This window comes from Scyliorhinus torazame, chromosome 2 (assembly GCF_047496885.1).
Source record: "Scyliorhinus torazame isolate Kashiwa2021f chromosome 2, sScyTor2.1, whole genome shotgun sequence".
NCBI classification, from domain to species: Eukaryota; Metazoa; Chordata; class Chondrichthyes; order Carcharhiniformes; family Scyliorhinidae; genus Scyliorhinus; species Scyliorhinus torazame.
In genome coordinates this window covers 290793908-290812543 of record NC_092708.1, presented here as the reverse complement: position 1 = coordinate 290812543, position 18636 = coordinate 290793908, and the positions used below count along the sequence as shown (strand labels likewise).

Here is an 18636-nt window from a genome sequence, read left to right as displayed (position 1 = left end):
GTGTATTTTTGAATTATCCAGGAGCTTACTTGGCAAATAATCAGTACCTTTTTCTCCTGTAGCATAAATTGTGATTGTTTGAAATTTGGTGTTCTTGCATTTGTTCTGACGAGTTCAAGACAAAAATATTCAACAACACTTCTCTTTTTAGCAATATTAATGTTCTGAAGTACAAAACTACTGTTTCTAGTGACTGTTTACTTCTTCATGACTTCAGGTTAAAGTCTGCCAGAGATGTGATTTCGCGCACAGGGCACTCTATGGCCTTAGGCTCCCTTTACAGGTACCTGGGAGGAATAGTTTCAAGTCAACACTTGACTGCTTGTGTCAGTATTCTTTATACTTTATCTCAAGACAGCACATCTCCCGAAGTTCAGGTAATTCATATTTTGTAATGTGGAGTCAAAAGTAAATGTTTGTAAATATGAAAGCATGAATATTTAATTTTGTTTCAAAATCTTCCTTTAATTTTGCTTTATTGAAGAGATTTATTGCTGTAACCTTACCATAACATAAATTATATCACTCTTTCACATAGTAATCTTTTCTGAGCTTTGTGCAAATAACAGGATCACAACCAGGATCAAAATTTAGATGCATGGGTCTTTGCTAAAATAATTGGTTTCAGATTTCAAATTGTTGTGAAGTTTTAGAAATCTTGCCTCTTTAAGTACTGGGGGACTCTGAAGATTAAATAATGAATTGAACTTTGGTTGTGTGCTTTCTTGTTTGATACAAACGCTTGTTAAAATTCTATTATTTAAATAAAAAGATAGTTAATGGGAGCACTGTCAATCTGTATTGTCGACAATCAATATAGTTGGTATATTGAGTTTAATTAGAGTTCAAGATGAGATATAACACACTAGCTATGTAGTAAAAGCAAACAGTAACTAGTATGTGCTCGTCCAGGTAGATGGCATGCTTGAATATCTTTTTATGTCTTGTCTGTCGGTTGGCCTGTCGGTCTTTCTTGGGTGGATACCCAGGGGAAGGTTCAGGGGAAGTCAGTACAATTCCAAAAGCAAGTAGCTGGTCAGAGAGTAAAGAAATAGTCAGGAACTGCAGCTAATGGCAAAACTACAAGAAGTATATTGGTTCAACGAAAAGAGAAAAATAATAAACAAGCAAATAAAGCATCGGTGCTGAGGGACTGGTTTTGGGGTATAACGGTGGGCAGCACGATAGCACAAGTGGATAGCACTGTGGCTTCACAGTGTCAGGGTCCCAGGTTCGATTCCCCACTGGGTCACTGTCTGCGCGGAGTCTGCACGTCCTCCCCGTGTCTGCGTGGGTTTCCTCCGGGTGCTCTGGTTTCCTCCCACAGTCCAAAGATGTGGATTGGCCAAGATAAATTGCCCTTAGTGACCAAAAAGGTTAGATGGGGTTATTGGGTTACGGGGATAGGGTGGAAGTGAGGGCTTAAGTGGGTTGGTGCAGACTCGATGGGCCGAATGGCCTCCTGTTCAGCACTGTATATTCTATACACTAATCGATGGAGTGTAAGAAATAAACTAGATGAGCTGCAGGCGCAAATGCAAATTGAAGATTATGATGTAGTAGCTATTACGGAGACATCGCTGCAGGATGGTCGGGACTAGGAACCTGGTGATGAAGTTTGCAGGAGGGACAGGGAAGATGGCAGAGGGGGTGGAACAACCTTACTGATTATAAATGCTAACACCTCAATGATGAGGGAGGATAAAATGAGGGGAAAGCATCCAGTGGAGACCATATGGATGGAACTGAGGAACAAAAAAGGATTCAAAATTGTAATGGGTGTTGTGTATCAATGTCCTGTAGCAGTACTGAGGTGTTAAATGGTAGAAATGCAGAAATTAGACTCTGTGTAACAACGGCCAAGTAGTGTTAATGGGGGATTTTAACTTGCACGTAGGTTGGGCGAGGCAGACAAGCACCTATCAGAAAGACAGTGAATCTCTGGAATGTGTCCGGGATAGTTTCCTGCAGCAATATGTTCTAGATGCAACAAGGTGACAGGCAATATTGGATTTTTTATGAGTCATGAGCCAAATTTAATTAGCAGCCTAACTGTGCGCAAACATTTATCAAATATTGATCGCAACATGATTGAATTCAGTATAGCGTATGAAAGTGAAAAGCACTATTCAGATACTAGAATTTTAGACTTGGGTGAGGTTGACTTTAAAGGGATGAGACAGAGAATGTAAACTGGAAAGCACCGTTAATGGATCAAACGACTGAAATTTTTTTTATATATGTTTTTCATTGAGTTTTTGAACAAAGTATATTTACCGTCATGTACACAGAATAAGATACGTATATAATATATATATATAAGAGAAGAGCACAGACAAACATACCACAAAGGGCAGCACGGTAGCACTGTGGATAGCACAATTGCTTCACAGCTCCAGGGTCCCAGGTTCGATTCCGGCTTGGGTCAATGTCTGCGGAGTCTGTACATCCTCCCCGTGTGTGCGTGGGTTTCCTCCGGGTGCTCCGGTTTCCTCCCACAGCCCAAAGATGTGCAGGTTAGGTGGATTGGCCATGATAAATTGCCCTTCGTGTCCAAAATTGCTCTTAGTATTGGGTGGAGTTACTGGGTTATGGGGATAGGGTGGAGGTGTTCACCTTGGGTAGGGTGCTCTTTCCAAGAGCCGGTGCATACTTGATGGGCCGAATCGCCTCCTTCTGCACTGTAAATTCCATGAAAAAGTAAATGAATAAAATAAAATAACTGGTTGGGTATTATGCACCAGCTCAACAGCAGCGACTCTGTACAATTGGCAATATTATTTTTAACACCCAAGTAGTCATCTGTGGGGGGGGGGGGGGGGTGTTGGGGGGTAGATATACATTTGGGTGCCGTAGAAACAATTACAGAGAGCAATACGCAAATGGGTCTGGTGTTGGTGTTGTCACTTGCTTCTCCTGGACGGATTTCGCTGCCGTTGTCGTCTCGCATTCACCTCTGCTTGAGCCGTTCGTCCCGTCTTTCGCCTGGATTCTCCTTGCTCTCTGTTCCCATAGATGCCAAGTTTGTTATTGTTTCCCGTGCCCTCCTTCCGGCTATCATTCCCCTGCCTCCCCCCCCCCCCCCCAACCTCTCTGGTTCCTCTCCATTGTTCCCTGTCTCCCCACTCTTTCCCTCCCCCCCCCCCCCCCCCCTTCTGCCCCCTTTCCCCCTCCCCTTCTCCTGTAGTTCGCCTTTCTTTCCTCTTGGGTTTAGCTGTCCCTCCCCTCATGCCTTGGCTACTTTCCCCTGATTCTTGGCTACCTGGCTATTCTTCTGCTTGTTCGTTGGTCACAAACAGGTCCTGGAACAGTTGGGTGAATAGCTCCCATGTTCTGTGGAAGCCGTCGTCTGACCCTCGGATGGCAAATTTGATTCTCTCCATTTGGAAAGATTCCGAGAGGCCGGACAGCCAGTCTGCAGCTTTGGGTGGTGCTGCTGACCGCCAGACGAACAGGATTCTATGGCGGGTGATCAAGGAGACAAAGGCAAGGGCGTCCGCCCTCCTCCCCAGGAATAGATCTGGCTGGTTTGATACCCTGAAGACCGCCACTTTCGGGCATGGCTCCACCTTCACCCCCACCACTTTGGGTATTGCCTCGAAGAAGGCTGTCCAGTACCCTGCAAGTCTGGGGCAAGACCAGAACATGTGGGCGTGGTTGGCTGGGCCTCTTTGGCACCATTCACATCTATCATCCACCTCCAGGAAGAACCTACTCATACGAGTTCTTGTTAAGTGGGCTCTATGTACCACTTTCAGTTGCGTCAGGCGGAGCCTTGCACACATGGAGGTGGAGGTGGAGTTGACCCGATGCAGTGCTTCGCTCCAGAGTCTCCACCCTATTTCAATCCCCAGGTCTTCCGCCCATTTCTTTCTTGTTGCGTCCAGTACGGTGTCGGCACTTTCTACCAGTCGGTCATACATGTCGCTACAGTTCCCTTTATCTAGAATGCTTGCGTCCAGTAACTCTTCCAGTAATGACTGGCGTGGCGGTTGTGGATCTGTCCTTTTCTCCTTTCGTAGGAAGTTTTTGAGCTGCAGGTACCTTAGCTCGTTCCCCCTGGCTAGCTGGAATTTCTCTGTCAGTTCGTCCAGTGTGGCGATCCTGCCGTCTGTGTATAGGTCCCTGACTGTCAGTGTCCCTCCGTCCTGTCCCCACTTTTTAAAGGTGGCGTCAGTCAGCGCTGGTGAGAACCTATGGTTGTTGCAGATGGGAGCTTTGTCCGACATTTTGGTCAGGCCAAATTGCTGCCGTAGTTGGTTCTAGGACTGGAGGGTGGCTATCACCACTGGTCTGCTGGAGTGTTTTTTGGGTGCGGGTGGGAGTGCCGCCGCGCGCACCCACTCGGCTTCTGGCTCCTTGAGCCATCCCCTTATTCGCTCGGCCATCACCGCCCAGTGGTGGAATTGTAGGTTTGGGAGGGCTAGCCCCCACCTGGATTTTGTTTTTTGTAGGACCTTCTTTGGGATCCTAGCATTGTTTCTCTTCTCTCCTCTCCGCGCCCCACCCCACCCCATACGAACGCCATGATTAGGTTGTCTAGTGCTCCCGCGAGGGAGAGTGGGAGTATATTCCACCTTTGCAGGTCCTGTTTTACTTCCTCTGTCAGACTGGTGAGGTTCCATTGATGGATCCCTTTCCAGTCATGGGCTATTTGGATCCCCAGGTAGCGGAATTTGTGTTGGGCTTGTTCAAAGGCAGTCCCATTAGTGCTGGGTGTACACCCATTACTTGTGGGTGTACCGGGAAGATCTCGCTTTTGCTCATGTTGAGTTTGTAGCCCGAGAAGGTGCCAAACTCTTTCAGGAGCGCGATGATTCCGTCCATGCTGCTATGTGGGTCCGAAATGTAGAGGAGCAGATCATCTGCACAGAGAGAGATTCTGTGCTCTCTGCCGTCCCTTCGGATCCCCCTCCAGCTTTTTGCTGCTCTGAGCGCTAGTGCTAATGGCTCAATCGCTAGAGCGAACAGCAGCGGGTACAGTGGGTTTCCTTGTCTAGTGTACCTGTGCAGCTGGAAGTATTGGGAGTTGGTGTTGGTCCGTACGCTCGCCCTGGGAGTGTTGTATGGGAGTTTTACCCAGGAGGTGAACCCTGTTCCAAGCCCGAACCGCTCCTGTACCTCTGAGGTATTTTCATTGGACCCTGTCGAAGGCCTTTTCTGCATCTAGGGAGACGATCACCTCTGGTGTTCTCTCCCCGGAGGGGGTCATTATCACGTTCAGCAGGCGCCTGATGTTCGAGGTTAGCTGTCTACCTTTGACAAAGCCCGTCTGGTCCTCTGCGACCAACTCTGGTACGCAGTCATCTGGCCTTTTGGCTAGGATTTTGGCATCTGCGTTCAGTGAGACCCACATTCCGTTGGGTCTTTATCTTTCTTAGGTATCAGCGAGATTGAGGCCTGTGATAGCGTGTGTCCCGAGCTAGCGAGTCTGTGAACATCTCCCGCAGGTGCGGGGCCAGTGCTGTCGCAGATTTTTTGTAGAAGTCTGCCGTCTGGTCCCGGCGCCTTCCCCGGCTGCATGGGGCTAATGCTGTCCATGATCTCTCCCAGTGCTAGTGGTGCTTCCAAGCCCCTTTTTCTCCCCCATGACTGGTATGTCCAGTCCATCAAGAAACCGTTTTATCCCGGACTCCCCCATTGGGGGCTCTGAGGTGTACAGCCCTTGGTAGAAGGCCTTGAAGGTTTTGTTGATCTTTTCTGGTTCTGTTTCTAATGTGCCTCTGTTATCCCTAATTTGTGCAATTTCTCTGGTGGCTGCCTGCTTTTTCGGCTGGTCTTTTCAACAGGCGGCTGGCTTTGTCTCCGTGTTCGTATAGAGTCCCACGTGCCTGGCGGAGTTGATGCACTGCTTTCCTGTTGGAGAGCAGATCAAAGTTCCTTTGTTGCTCTTTCCTCTCCGCCAGGAGCTCTAAGGTTGGGGCCTCGGAATATTTACGGTCTACCTCCAGTATGGAGTCGACCAGCTGCTGCCTAACTGCCCTTTCCTCCCTATCTCTTCACGCTTTGAAAGCGATAATTTCCCCTCTTCTATGGCCTTTAGTGCCTTCCAGAACATGGAGGGTGAGACCTCCCCGTTCTGGTTGTTCTCCGTGTACTCTGCTATGGCCTGCGATATCTTTTCGTTGAAGGCCTTGTCAGCTAGTAGGGCAACATCCAACCTCCATGTGGGGCATTGGGCACGTACGTTAACTAGTACTACCGCTGGCTCCGTAACACGCTGACGTCCCTGGGTCCGTAACCGTCTTTGTCGCCCTAAACATTGTCCTCTTGCTGATCAGTATTGCCACCCCCCCCCCCCCCCCTGGCCCTCGCCCCATAGCAGGAATGGTAGGTCTGTCCCACCCAGCCCTTCCTTATCCGCAGTTGGTCCTGCTCTCTCAGTCTTCCTCCAAGAGACACACCTATGACGGCCTTCATATTTCTTAGGTAGGTGAGGACTCTGGATCTTTTCACTGGGCCTTTGAGTCCCCTTATGTTCCAGGTGACTATCCTGGTTGGGGGGCTTCTGTCCCCTCGCTCCTGTGGGATTAACCATACTTCCCTGGTGGATGCGCCCCTGCCCTCCGGGGTTTCCCTTTGTTAGGGGGCCGTCTAGGGTGGTCGCTGTCACTGCTCTCTCCATGCGGTCGGGCCCCTGCGCTCTGGGCTTTCCCTTTGTCCATGGGGCACCCGACATGGCCGCCCACTGCGTCCGCCACACAGGTAGTCCCCTGCACTCTGGAGTCTCCCTTCGCCCAGAGACAGTACTGGGTGGGTGCTGCAGCGATTCCTTGTTCCGAGCCCTTGGTTGTGGCACTTTGTAGCCCTATTATTCTCTTTCTAGCCTTGTTTGTCCCTCTTGCCCTGTGTCCCCTCCCCCGGCCCCTCCCTTTCCCCCCCTCTCCCGTAGACCCTTCTTTATCCCTCTTTCCCCTGTTCCTATCCTCGTTTGCTCTCCCGCCTCTGTTGAGTGGTCCCTGTCCCGTCCCCCTGCCTGGCGCCATCCCCTCCTGTTGGGGGCGCCCTGCGGCCCTGCTTTGTTGCATGCCCCCGGCGCTCGTTTTCCTGCTAGTGCGGTGGCCCCCCTCTCGGGAGTCACTGTCTCGCTTCTCCCTTGCCCGACCTCTGTGGCTTCTGCTTGCTCTTCCCCCGTCCTACCCTGCACTCCTCGCGCTTGCTCTCCCTACTCCGCTACCGGGCTAGGGCCTGGTCTCCCACCTGAAGCGGTCCCTCGGGTAGTGGTTTGGTTTTTGTTCAGGGTGCGCTCGCCGTGGCGGGGGTGGGGGCAGGGGGACCTGCCGTTGCCTCAACCCCCCCTTCCGTCGGCGTGCTGTTGCCCCTTGCCAGGGGCCCCCTTATTTCTACCCTAGCTGTTGGTGTTCCAGCCCATGTTCCTCGACAAACATGTTTGTTGGTATGTGACCCAGAGTTTCGCTGGGTACAGCATACCAAAACGCACGTCGCTCTATTGAATTTGGCCCGTCTGCCCTAATGTCCTCGTAGACTCTAATGAAGTGTCCTTCCCATTTGCAGGTTCTGTTTTGCCTGGCCCAGTGCAGGATTGTTTCCCTGTCTTGGTACCGACGCAGTTTAGCTATAACTGCCCTCGGTTGATCCCCTGCCTTGGGCTTCGGGCGCAGCGACCGGTGTGCTCTGTCCATTTCTGGTGGGTTGGGGAAAGTTTTCCTCCCCACTAAGTTGCCCAGCATCTCGGCCACGTATGCCGTGGGGTTTCTACCCTCGATCCCCTCTGGTAGGCCCACTATCCTTACATCTTTCCAATTCGAGCGGTTTTCCTGATCGTCCACTCTGCTCTTCAGGCTCCCCTGCGTTGTGCCCAGTCTCGCCACCTCCTTCTCCAGGGCCGTGATCGGTCAGTCATGTCAGTCGTGGCTTTTGCCAGCTCCTTCATGGTCGTCTCTTGGGCTTCCAGTTTCTCCTCTGCTCTGCCCAGGGTGAGCTGCACCTCCACCAGGGCCTTGGCCATTAGTGCCTGCACTGCGGCCTCCATGTCTGCTCTGGCCTCTGCACCTGCTGATGTTCCCTCAGCGCCTTGGCAAAGGCTGCCTTCCAGTTCCAGTTCCCCCCTGGCCCAAGGGGGAAATGCTCCTGTCTGCCCAGTTCTTTTTGTTGCGGCGAATTTTCCGTTCCGCCGCTTTGTGCACCGGTTGGCCTGTCTGAGCTGGCTCGCCCACGGCCCCTTCTGCTTGTGGTTCCCTTTCTCCCTCTGCTTTGGCTCCCTTCTGGCATTTTTTTCCCCCTATTTTCTCTCTTTCCCCTTTTTTTTTCCCTCCCTTCTCTCCTTCAATACTTTTTTTTTTCCTCCCTTAAACCCCTTTTTCAAAAAATGTTTTTAAAAAGTTTTTTAAAAGTTCTTTCTCTTTTAATCTTTTAAAAAAAAAAAAAAAAAAAAAAAAAATTTTTATATAAAAAAAAAAAGGGGGAAGTTATTTTTTTTCCTCCCTCACCTACACACCGGGTTAGGAGGGTCAAGAGAGAGAGAGGCTTCTGGTCAGGACGGGAGTCCTCCTTTGTTCTGCTGCCTGCCTTGTGGTCAACCCCGGTTGACGTCAGTCTCCGCCGCTGGCTCGGTACCCGCTCATCGTACCCCGCGTTCTCCTGCCATGCGGGAGGAGGGGAGGGGGTGGCAGTCCAGCCGGTTTGTTTTTTTTCCCCCCTGGGGAACAGGGCGCAACTGCTGGAGCTCCGTTGCCCGTGACCACTCCCCTGACGCAAGTTGAATCCTGTTTCAGCCGTTACTGTGAAGCTGATCAATTTCCCTCTAGTGGTCTGTCTATAGAACAGGTCATTTTGTTAATTTCAATTCCTTTTGCGGAGTCTGCACGTTCTCCCCGTGTCTGCGTGGGTTTCCTTCGGGTGCTTCAGTTTCCTCCCACAGTCCAAAGATGTGCAGGTTAGGTGGATTGGCCATGCCAAATTGCCCTTAGTGTCCAAAATTGCCCTTAGTGTTGGGTGGGGTTACTGGGTTATGGGGATAGGGTGGAGGTGGGGGCTTGGGTAGGGTGCTCTTTCAAAGAGCTGGTGCAGACTCGATGGGCCAAATGGCCTCCTTCTGCACTGTAAATTCTATGATTCTACCAGCCTCTGATCTCACCGCCAATCCAGTGGAGAATATTTAAAGAAACGTTTTGACGAGATACATAGCAAGTTTGTACCCTTGAGAGGAAATGGCTGTATCTCACAAAAAACAGCCATGGACAATGACAGAGGTTAGGGACAGCTAAAAGAAAGGGCTTACAAAAATGTAAAACATAGCATGGATGAATGGGATGAATACAGAGCCCAGCAAAATGTCACAATGCAGTTTATAAGAGCTACTAGAAGGGAATAAGTAAGGAAACTTGCAACGGACATCAAAATTATTAAGAAGAAATGTTATAGTTTTATAAATGGGTGGTCAAGAGCAATGTAGGTCCACTAAAACCTGAAAATGGAGATATTGTCAGTAATAATGGGGAAATGGCAGATATGTTGAACAATTACTTTGCCTCAGTATTTACAGTTGAAAAGGAGGATAACTTGCCAGAAGTCCCTCAAAAAATTAATAGTTTGTAGGAGATGGACTTAATACAATTAATACAAGTGCAGCATCAATAACTAGGAAATCAATTATTATATTAATATTAATAATTAATATTAAAATTAATATAAGGGGCTGGTTTAGCACAATGGGCTAAACAGCTGGCTTGGAATACAGAACAAGGCAGCAGCGCAGGTTCAATTCCCGTACCGGCCTCCCCGAACAGGTGCCGGAATGTGGCGACTAGGGGCTTTTGACAGTAACTTCATTGAAGCCTACTTGTGACAAGCTATTATTATTATTATTATTATTATTATTATTATTAATGAAACTAAAGAGAGACACATCCCCAGGACCTGATGGTTTCCACCCGAGGATGTTAAAGGAAGCAGGGAAGCAAATTGTAGATGCCCTAGCTATAATCTTTCAGAGTTGCCTCGATTCAGGAGTAGTCCCTCTGGATTGGAAAATTGCACATGTCACTTTGTTTTTTAAGAAGGGTGAAAGGGGGAAACCAGGGAGTTTTAGACCAGTTAGGCTAACATCTATGGTGGGGAAATTGCAGCAATCTATAATCGGGAATGGAGTAACTGAACACCTCAAAGTTTTGGTTGATCACGGAGAGCCAGTATGGGAAGGGAAGGTCATGCCTGATTAATCTTATTGAATTTTTTGAGAGGTGACGTAAGATAGTGGACAGGGATATTTGGATATTATTTATGTAGACTTCCAGAAGGCATTTAACAAAGTCCCACAGAAGAAACTGTTAACGAAGGTGGAAGCCCACGGAGTTGAGGGAAAATTATTGACATGGTTAGGAAATTGGTTGATTGGCAGTTCCCGAATTGGCATGAGGTGACTAGTGGTGTACCACAGGGCTCTGTGTTGCGGCCTCAATTATTCATATTATTCATTAATGACATGGATAATGGCATAGAAAGTTATATGTCCAGATTTGCTGCAGATACAAAGTTAGGTGGCATTTTCAACAGTCTCAATGATAGCATAAAATTTCTAGGTGAATGGGCAAAATTGTGGCAGATGGAATTCAGTGTAAACAAGTATGTGGTTAACCATTTGGGACCAAAAAAGAATAGAGGCAGAGTACTTTCTAAATGGAAAGAGGTTAGATACAGTGGATGACCAAAACGACTTGGGGGATCAGGTGCATAGATCCTTTAAGTGCCACGAACAAGTGCAGAAAATAATCAAAATGGCTAATGGAATGCAAGTCTTTATATCAAGAGGATTGGAGTATAAAGTTACACAAGTTATGCTGCAGTTATACAAACCCCTGATTAACCCCACTTGGAACACTGAGCAGTTCTGGGCACCACACCTTAGGAAGGATATTTTGGCCTTGGAGGGCGTACAAACATAGGTTTACAAAAATGATACCTGGACTGCTGAGGTTAAGTTACGAGGAGAGATTGCACAAATTAGGCCTGTTATCGCTAGAATGTAGAAGGGCAAGGGGTGATCTGATCGAAGTAGTCAAGATATGCACAGGGAAAGACCGGGTAGATAAGGATAAACTATTTCCACTGGTTGGAGATTCTACAACTAGGAGGCTTAGTCTAAATTAGGGCTAAACCGTTCAGGAGAGATATTAGGAAGCATTTCTTCACTCAAATGGTGGTAGAGGTTTACAATTCTCTCCCACAAAGTTGAAGCTAAAACAGTTCATTTTCAATCTGAGATAGATAGGTTTCTGCTAAGCAAATATATTAAGGGGTATGGGCCAAAGGCAGGTATATGGAGTTATGCCACAGATCACCCATGATCTAATTAAATGGCAGGACAGGCTTGTGGGGATGAATGACCTACTCACTCTGTTCCCTACCTCTGGCCTGGCTGTGCGTCCTCATTTTGTCCGTCCCACATCTCTGGCCTCCTTCCCAACGCTCCCTACCTCCGGCACAACTTCCTCCAAATTCCCGCTGGCTCAACCTCCCTCCAACCCTCCCACACTGCATTCTGCTGGCCCAACCGAGTATACTTGCCTTCAAAGTATAACAACAGAATGCTATAAAAATAATGTGTGTAAGAATGTTTAATTTTGAGTTAAATATATATGTCTGATTTGATATAGAATAAGGTGTATATTCTGCAATATTCAATGGTACTGATCATTCCCTTCACAATATTGCAAAAGGATTAATAATGTTATCTAAGAAGTTCAATCTATTACCTTTTATATAAATGTGGTTTGTCTGTGAAGCAACTTTGTTCACAATATGTAATCAATGTATGAATGAATGCAAGTTGAAGTTTTCTTGGTCCTACTTTGTTATAAATACTCCTCTTGTCTTCATTTGTAGACCTGGGCACTGCACTCCTTGTCATTGTTAATAGATTCCAGTGGTCCAATGTATCATGCCCATGTGGAATCAAGTTTGTCTCTCGTCTTGCTGCTGCTGTTGACTGTGCCGCTCACTCATCCAGAAGTTCATCAAAGTTTGGGTGGTTGTTTGAATGTCCTTATTACCACACTGGGACCAGAACTGCAAGGTAACGTGTTTGCAACAGTTAATCATTGTGATGAGAATGCTCAGGAGCATTTCAGATGTACTTCCCATTGCATGATAAATGCCTGAAATTTACATTAACTTAAAACAATAGTGTTCATGTGTATTTAATCAATTGATTGATTCCTTAATGTTTCATTATGTCTGATAAAGGAATGTGTGTTTTACATGGAAAGCATAGTTTTTTTTGTGTGGAAATGGGAGAATTTCTGTTTGTTTCATATAATTTTCAAACATACATTGAGCTAAAATAAGTGCTGTTTGCCTCAAGAAATTGGAAAAGGGAGGTTGGAAGATCTGTTTCAGCAAGACCTAAATTGATTTGAAGTTAAGTCAAAATACAAGATTTGGATATGATGTATGGCATTTAGTAGGAATGGGAGTCTCAAAATGTTGGACATCTGTTGCTATGCAATATCCTGTACTCATTGTGTCTTTAGTTAGGATTGATGGGATAATCCTGACTTCAGACACCTTTTGTATTGTCAAGTGCTGTCAATATCTCTGTCTTTTGTTCTTGGTAGAAAATGCAAACATGGTTGATGGATTAGAGATTTTTGCTGTCTACATATTGCATTGTGATAGCCTATATCTTCCTGACTTTTTTTTTAAAGTATTTTTATTCCACATTTTCAACATTTTTACAATTCACAACAACAAACGCCCCAACACTTTAAACCTCCTATCTACCCCCTCCCTCCCTCAGCAGTCAACGGTAACCCAGCATGCTGAGGAACAGGATGCAGAAGCATAGATCCCTGAAATTGATAGGGTTGTGAAGAAGGCCTATGGAGTGTTGGCCTTTATTGGTAGAGGGATTGAGTTCCGGAGTCAGGAGGTCATGTTGCAGCTGTACAGAACTCTGGTACGGCCGCATTTGGAGTATTGCGTACAGTTCTGGTCACCGCATTATAGGAAGGACGTGGAAGCTTTGGAGCGGGTGCAGAGGAGATTTACCAGGATGTTGCCTGGTATGGAGGGAAAATCTTATGAGGAAAGGCTGATGGACTTGAGGTTGTTTTCGTTGGAGAGAAGAAGGTTAAGAGGAGACTTAATAGAGGCATACAAAATGATCAGGGGGTTAGATAGGGTGGACAGTGAGAGCCTTCTCCCGCGGATGGAAATGGCTGGCACGAGGGGACATAGCTTTAAACTGAGGGGTAATAGATATAGGACAGAGGTCAGAGGTAGGTTCTTTACGCAAAGAGTAGTGAGGCCGTGGAATGCCCTACCTGCAACAGTAGTGAACTCGCCAACATTGAGGGCATTTAAGAGTTTATTGGATAAACATATGGATGATAATGGCATAGTGTAGGTTAGATGGCTTTTGTTTTGGTGCAACATCGTGGGCCGAAGGGCCTGTACTGCGCTGTATCGTTCTATGTTCTATGACCTCCACCCCAACAAGACATGCCTGTGAGCAATCAGCGAAGCGCAGACTAAGACATCTGTCCCCACACCCACCTGAAGCTCTGGCTCGTCCATCACCTCCAATATGGCTTCCAGGGGACCAGGATCCACATCTACATGCAGAACCTTCGAAATGGTGTGGAAAACCATCCTTCAAATCCTTTCCAGCTTCGGGCAGACCCAAAACATATGTACATGCTTCACAGGGCCTCTCCCACATTGCTCAGACATCTCCACCCCCTTGAACAGCTGGCTCATCCTAGACTTTGTACGGTGTACACAGCCTTCACCTGTATCAGCCCTAGCCTCGCACATGGAAGTCAGCACTGACTCCCAATAGCGAGGAGGCAGGTGCTATCAAGAAGGTCGAGAAATCCTCACAAAGTCCCGCACCAGCATAAACCTGAAACGTTCGCCCCACGCCAATCCAAACTTCTCGCTCAGCTCCTCGAAGCTCGCAAAGCTCCCTCCCAGTAGCAAATCCTTCATCGCCTTAATTCCCTTCTCTTCCCATCCCCAGAACCTCGCATCCACCCCTCACGCCCCTCCCACCACCCCACTCTCGACCTAAAATGCTGCTGACACTCCCTCCAGATCTTCAGTGTGGCCACTACCACTGGACTCACCGAGCACTTCCGTGGGGCCATCGGGAGTGACGCTGTTGCCAAGGCCTGCAACCTCGAACCCCTACGTGAACCCAACCCAACCCCACCAAGCTTCTGGAGACCTGCCCAGTCCCGGGCCAACTGCGCCCCCAGATACCTAAAGTGAGATGCTGCCAAACGAAATGGCAGCCCCCCTTACCCCGCTCCCACTCCCAGAGAGGACACCATAAAATACTCACTTTTTCTTAAATTCAATTTATACCCAATTGAATATATTCAAGAGGCGGCTGGATATAGCACTTGGGGAGAATGGGATCAAAGGCCATGGGGAGAAAGCAGGATTAGACGATTGAGTTGGATGATCAGCCATGATCGTGATGAATGGAGGAGCAGGCTCGAGTGGCCAAAAGGCCTCGTCCTGATAGATGTATCTTCTATGTATCTATATACCCTGATCGAGGCCTGCCCCATCGTTTGCAGCAAGACCCCCCCTGCCAATCGCTTCCTTGAGCATTTCCATCATTAACAGCGCCAACCTATCCTTAAATGTTCTATAAAATTCGACCGAGAACCCATCCGGCCCCGCCGCCTTCCCTGGAAGCATCCTCCCGATTGCCACCTTTGCCTCCTCCACCCCCATTGGCTCCTCCAGTCCTCTCTCCACCTCACCAAACCTCGGGCTCTCTAACATGCCCAGGAATTCCCTCATCTCCCGCTTATCCTCTGGTGGCTCCAACTTATACAGGCCCCTAAAAAAACTCCTCAAACACCTTGTTAATCTGTTCCAGAGCCACCACCAACTCCCTCGCCTCCCTACACAGCTGACCTGCCAACACGTGCCCTGCCTTCTCCCTGTACTCATAGCTCGCCCCCTCGCTCTTCTCAAGTGATGAACCGTTTTTCCCAAGGACAATAGGTCAAAGCTCATCTGCAGTTCCTTTTTCTTTGCCAGGAGCCCTGGGGTCTCTTGCCCATTCTGAATAACCTTACATTAGATAAAAGCATTATAAGCTCATTGTTAATCCTGAAAATGCTATTTTCATATGTGGAGCCTAGAAGAGGTCATGTTTTGGTTCAGAGAAGACTTGGCCTACATACAGAAGCTATCTTTAGGCCATAAGCACAAAACAAAGCTGTTGGGGAAAAGTCTGAACTTTATTGAGTTAACTCACTTTAGCACAGTATGTCTTTAGACTGTCTTCAAAAAAAAAACTTGTTTTCAGGTTGTTTTGGAATGTTTTTCTTTTATTCTTAATTGATTCTTCCCTTTATATTTCCTGGCAAAGTTCTCTTCCATTCTTACTGCAATTTTGCATATTTAAAAGAGGAAATCAGCTTGGCTTTATTGATAATAGACTGTTGCAGCTCCACCGCAAGCTTGAGCATATGATTAACACCATATTGTGGGACTGAAGGAGTGCTGTGTTACTGGAGCAGCTATATTTGTTTGGTCCTTAAAAGTAAAGTCCGTCTGCCTCATGCAGTGGTTCATGGTGGACATGAAAGATGCCATGGAACAGCAGGATCTTTGACAATATTCTTCTCTCCGCTTGGTTACTGCATTTACTCACTGAGAACACTTCAAAAAGTAATTCATTGGGTGGGCAGCATTTTGAAACATGCTCGGTTTATCTTGTTATGTCATTGCTCCATGTGGGGTGGGGGTGAGCCCATGGGAGCAGGTTTAGGGAGTTAGCCGAGGGGCCGTGTGTCTCTTGGGGAGAGGTCACGACAACCAAGAAACTAGAAATGATCTTAAATCATCGAAGTTTTTCTGGGTAAATATTGTTGTAACACAGTTACAACCATCTGAAGTTTGCAATTTAATTGTGTTCTTGGATAGTTCCCAGTGCAGGGCAGTTGCTATTCAGAAGTTTGAACTTCTCGGGCAAATGATGTGCAATCCTTACCTGGGAACGTCTCTGGAGGTGGGGTGTTTCCCCAGTGCATCTTTGAGGTACCCTCCAGACACACTGCTCTGGAGTTATGGGCCACTGTCTTTGGCGTTTGCCACAAACTCCATTCCCTCGCTCCACACTCCAGTTCTCTCCTTATCAAGTTTCTGAAGCTGAACTACACTGTTTGCAACTTTGGCGTCACATTTGACCCTGAGATAATCAGCCAACCACACATCTGCATCATCATTAATTTCTATCTCCAAAACATCATTCAACACACCTTGCCTAAACTCATCTGCTGCTGAAATCCATGCCTCTTCACGTGACTCTTTCAGCAAACTCCAGGCCAGTCTCTGATGATCTACCCCTTCTAAACTTTACCATTCAAAAAGCTGCTGCCCGCAACTCTAAGCAGCAGCAACTCATTCACCCATCATCCTTGTCCAAATTGACCTACATTGGCTCCTAATTAACCAGCACCTTGACAATAAAGTTCTTATCCTGTTTTCAAATCCCTCAGTGGTCTTTCCTTATCTCTGGAATCTTCTCCAGCTGCAGAATCCTTAGATATTTGTGCTCCATTCTGGCTTTGTGAGCTTTCACAAAATTGTTACAACACAAAGATGCTATTTGGGCCATTGTTTCTGAGCAATTTGCCAAGTGTCATTTCCCTGCCTTCTGTACACAGATAATGTTCCATAATGAAACAAATTCTCTCTTGAATGCATTGATTGAAGCTGCTTCCACCACACTGTCAAGCAGTCAATTCCAGATCTTAACTACTCGCTGCATGCACATGTTTTTCCTCATGTCTTCATCGTTTCTTTTTTTTTATTTCAAGTACCCAATTATTTTTTTCCAATTAAGGGGCAATTTAGCATGGCCAATCCACCTCACCTGCACACCTTTGGGTTGTGGGGGTGAAACCCACGCAGACACGGGGAGAATGTGTTCATTGTTTCTTTTGCCAGTTATCTTCAATCTGTGTCTTCTCATTCTCGAGCCTTTCACCAATAGGGACAGCTTTTCCTGTCCAGACCCCTCATGATTTTGAATACTTCTATCAAATCTGCTCTCAATCTTTCTTCTCCAAGGAAAGTAGTCCCAATTTCTCCAATCTACATGACTGTAGTTCCTCGCCCCGAGACCATTCTTGGGAACCTTTTCTGCTCTTTCTAATGCCTTGACATATTTCCTAAAGTGTGGCACACAGAACTGAGTGCAATGCTCCTGTTGATTCTGAACCTGTGTTTTATATAAATTTAACATAACCTTATGTCATCTAATAAATGGAGCATTAGTAGCATTCCTGATTTTAATTGCTGCACAATAAAGGCATTGTGTTGAGCTGACAAAGCTCTCAAATCCCCTCCTCATGCACCCACTCTGGGGGACTCCCGGAATCTGGCACATCATAATTGAAGGTTGATTTGTTTTTCTGCCTCCGTAGATAGTTCAGGCAGTGTCCTATTGGGCCCTCCCCACCACCCTCCTTTCCTCTCTCTCTCCACCACACCCCCTTCCTCCCCCTTCTGTTGGTACAGTGTCGAGGGTATCTGGTCTCTCCAGCGCAAAGTTTAGTGCTTGTGCCGTTTGTTTTTTGTACAACTGTGTTGTGAACTGTTTTAATAATCAGAGTATCCTACCCCCCTCGGTATGGCCAATCCACCTAACCTACACATCTTTGGGTTGTGGGGGTGAAACCCACGCAGACACGGGGATAATGTGTTCATTGTTTCTTTTGCCAATTATCTTCAATCTCTCGTTCTCGAGCCTTTCACGAAATAGGGACAGTTTTTCCTGTCCAGACCCCTCATGATTTTGAATACTTTTATCAAATCTACTCTCAATCTTTCTTCACCAAGGAAAGCAGTCCTCGTTTCTCCAATCTACATGACTGTAGTTCCTCACCACTGAGACCATTCTTGGGAACCTTTTCTGCTCTTTTTAATGCCTTGACATATTTCCTCAAGTGTGGCACACAGAACTGAGTGCAATGTTACTGTTGATTCTGAATCTCTGTTTTATATAAGTTTAACATAACCTTATGTCATCTAATAAATAGAGCATTAATAGCATTCCTGATTTTAATTGCTGCACAATAAAGGCATTGCGTTGAGCTCTCAAATCCCCTCTTCAAACCTCTCTATCTCTACCATTCTTTCTTGCTCTTCACCCAAACATTTGGTCATTTGCACCAATGACTCCTTATGTGGCTTTCTGTCTAGGTAGCAGCTTGGAGTCTTATTTATATAAGCAACTTTAATATAATAAATTATATTGAAAGAAAAAAAGAGTCACCATTGTAACAGAGAGAACATGGCAGCCAATTTGCACACAGCAAGCTCCCACAAACAGACATGTGATAATGACCAGATAATCTGTTTTTCTAATGTTGATTGAGGGAACATTAAGCAGGACACCAGAGAGAACTCCTTTGTAAAATAGTACCACGGTATCTTTTACTTCCACCCCAACAGGCATATGGAGTTTAGTTTAATGTTTCATCTGAATGACAGCACACGCTCAGTATTGCAGTTTCAGTCTTGATTTTTGTTTTCAAACCCTGGCGTGGGACTTGAACCTGAAATGTCCTGATGCAGAAGTGAGAGTGTTATTGAGTGAGCCGCAGCTGATGATTGGTAAAATAAACTGATCCTGCACCAACTTTC

General features: G+C 46.7%; 1 protein-coding gene across 5 annotated transcripts in view; it reads left to right on the top strand.

Moving 5' to 3' along the window:
- Positions 1-18636, top strand: part of heatr5a (HEAT repeat containing 5a) — a 344658-nt gene that overhangs the window by 185874 nt on the left and 140148 nt on the right. For all 5 annotated transcript variants that reach the window (XM_072488316.1, XM_072488279.1, XM_072488289.1 and 2 more), the window contains 2 exons: positions 218-377; positions 11845-12034. In XM_072488316.1, the coding sequence (XP_072344417.1) occupies positions 218-377; positions 11845-12034 (350 nt within the window). The remainder of the gene's footprint in view (positions 1-217; positions 378-11844; positions 12035-18636) is intronic.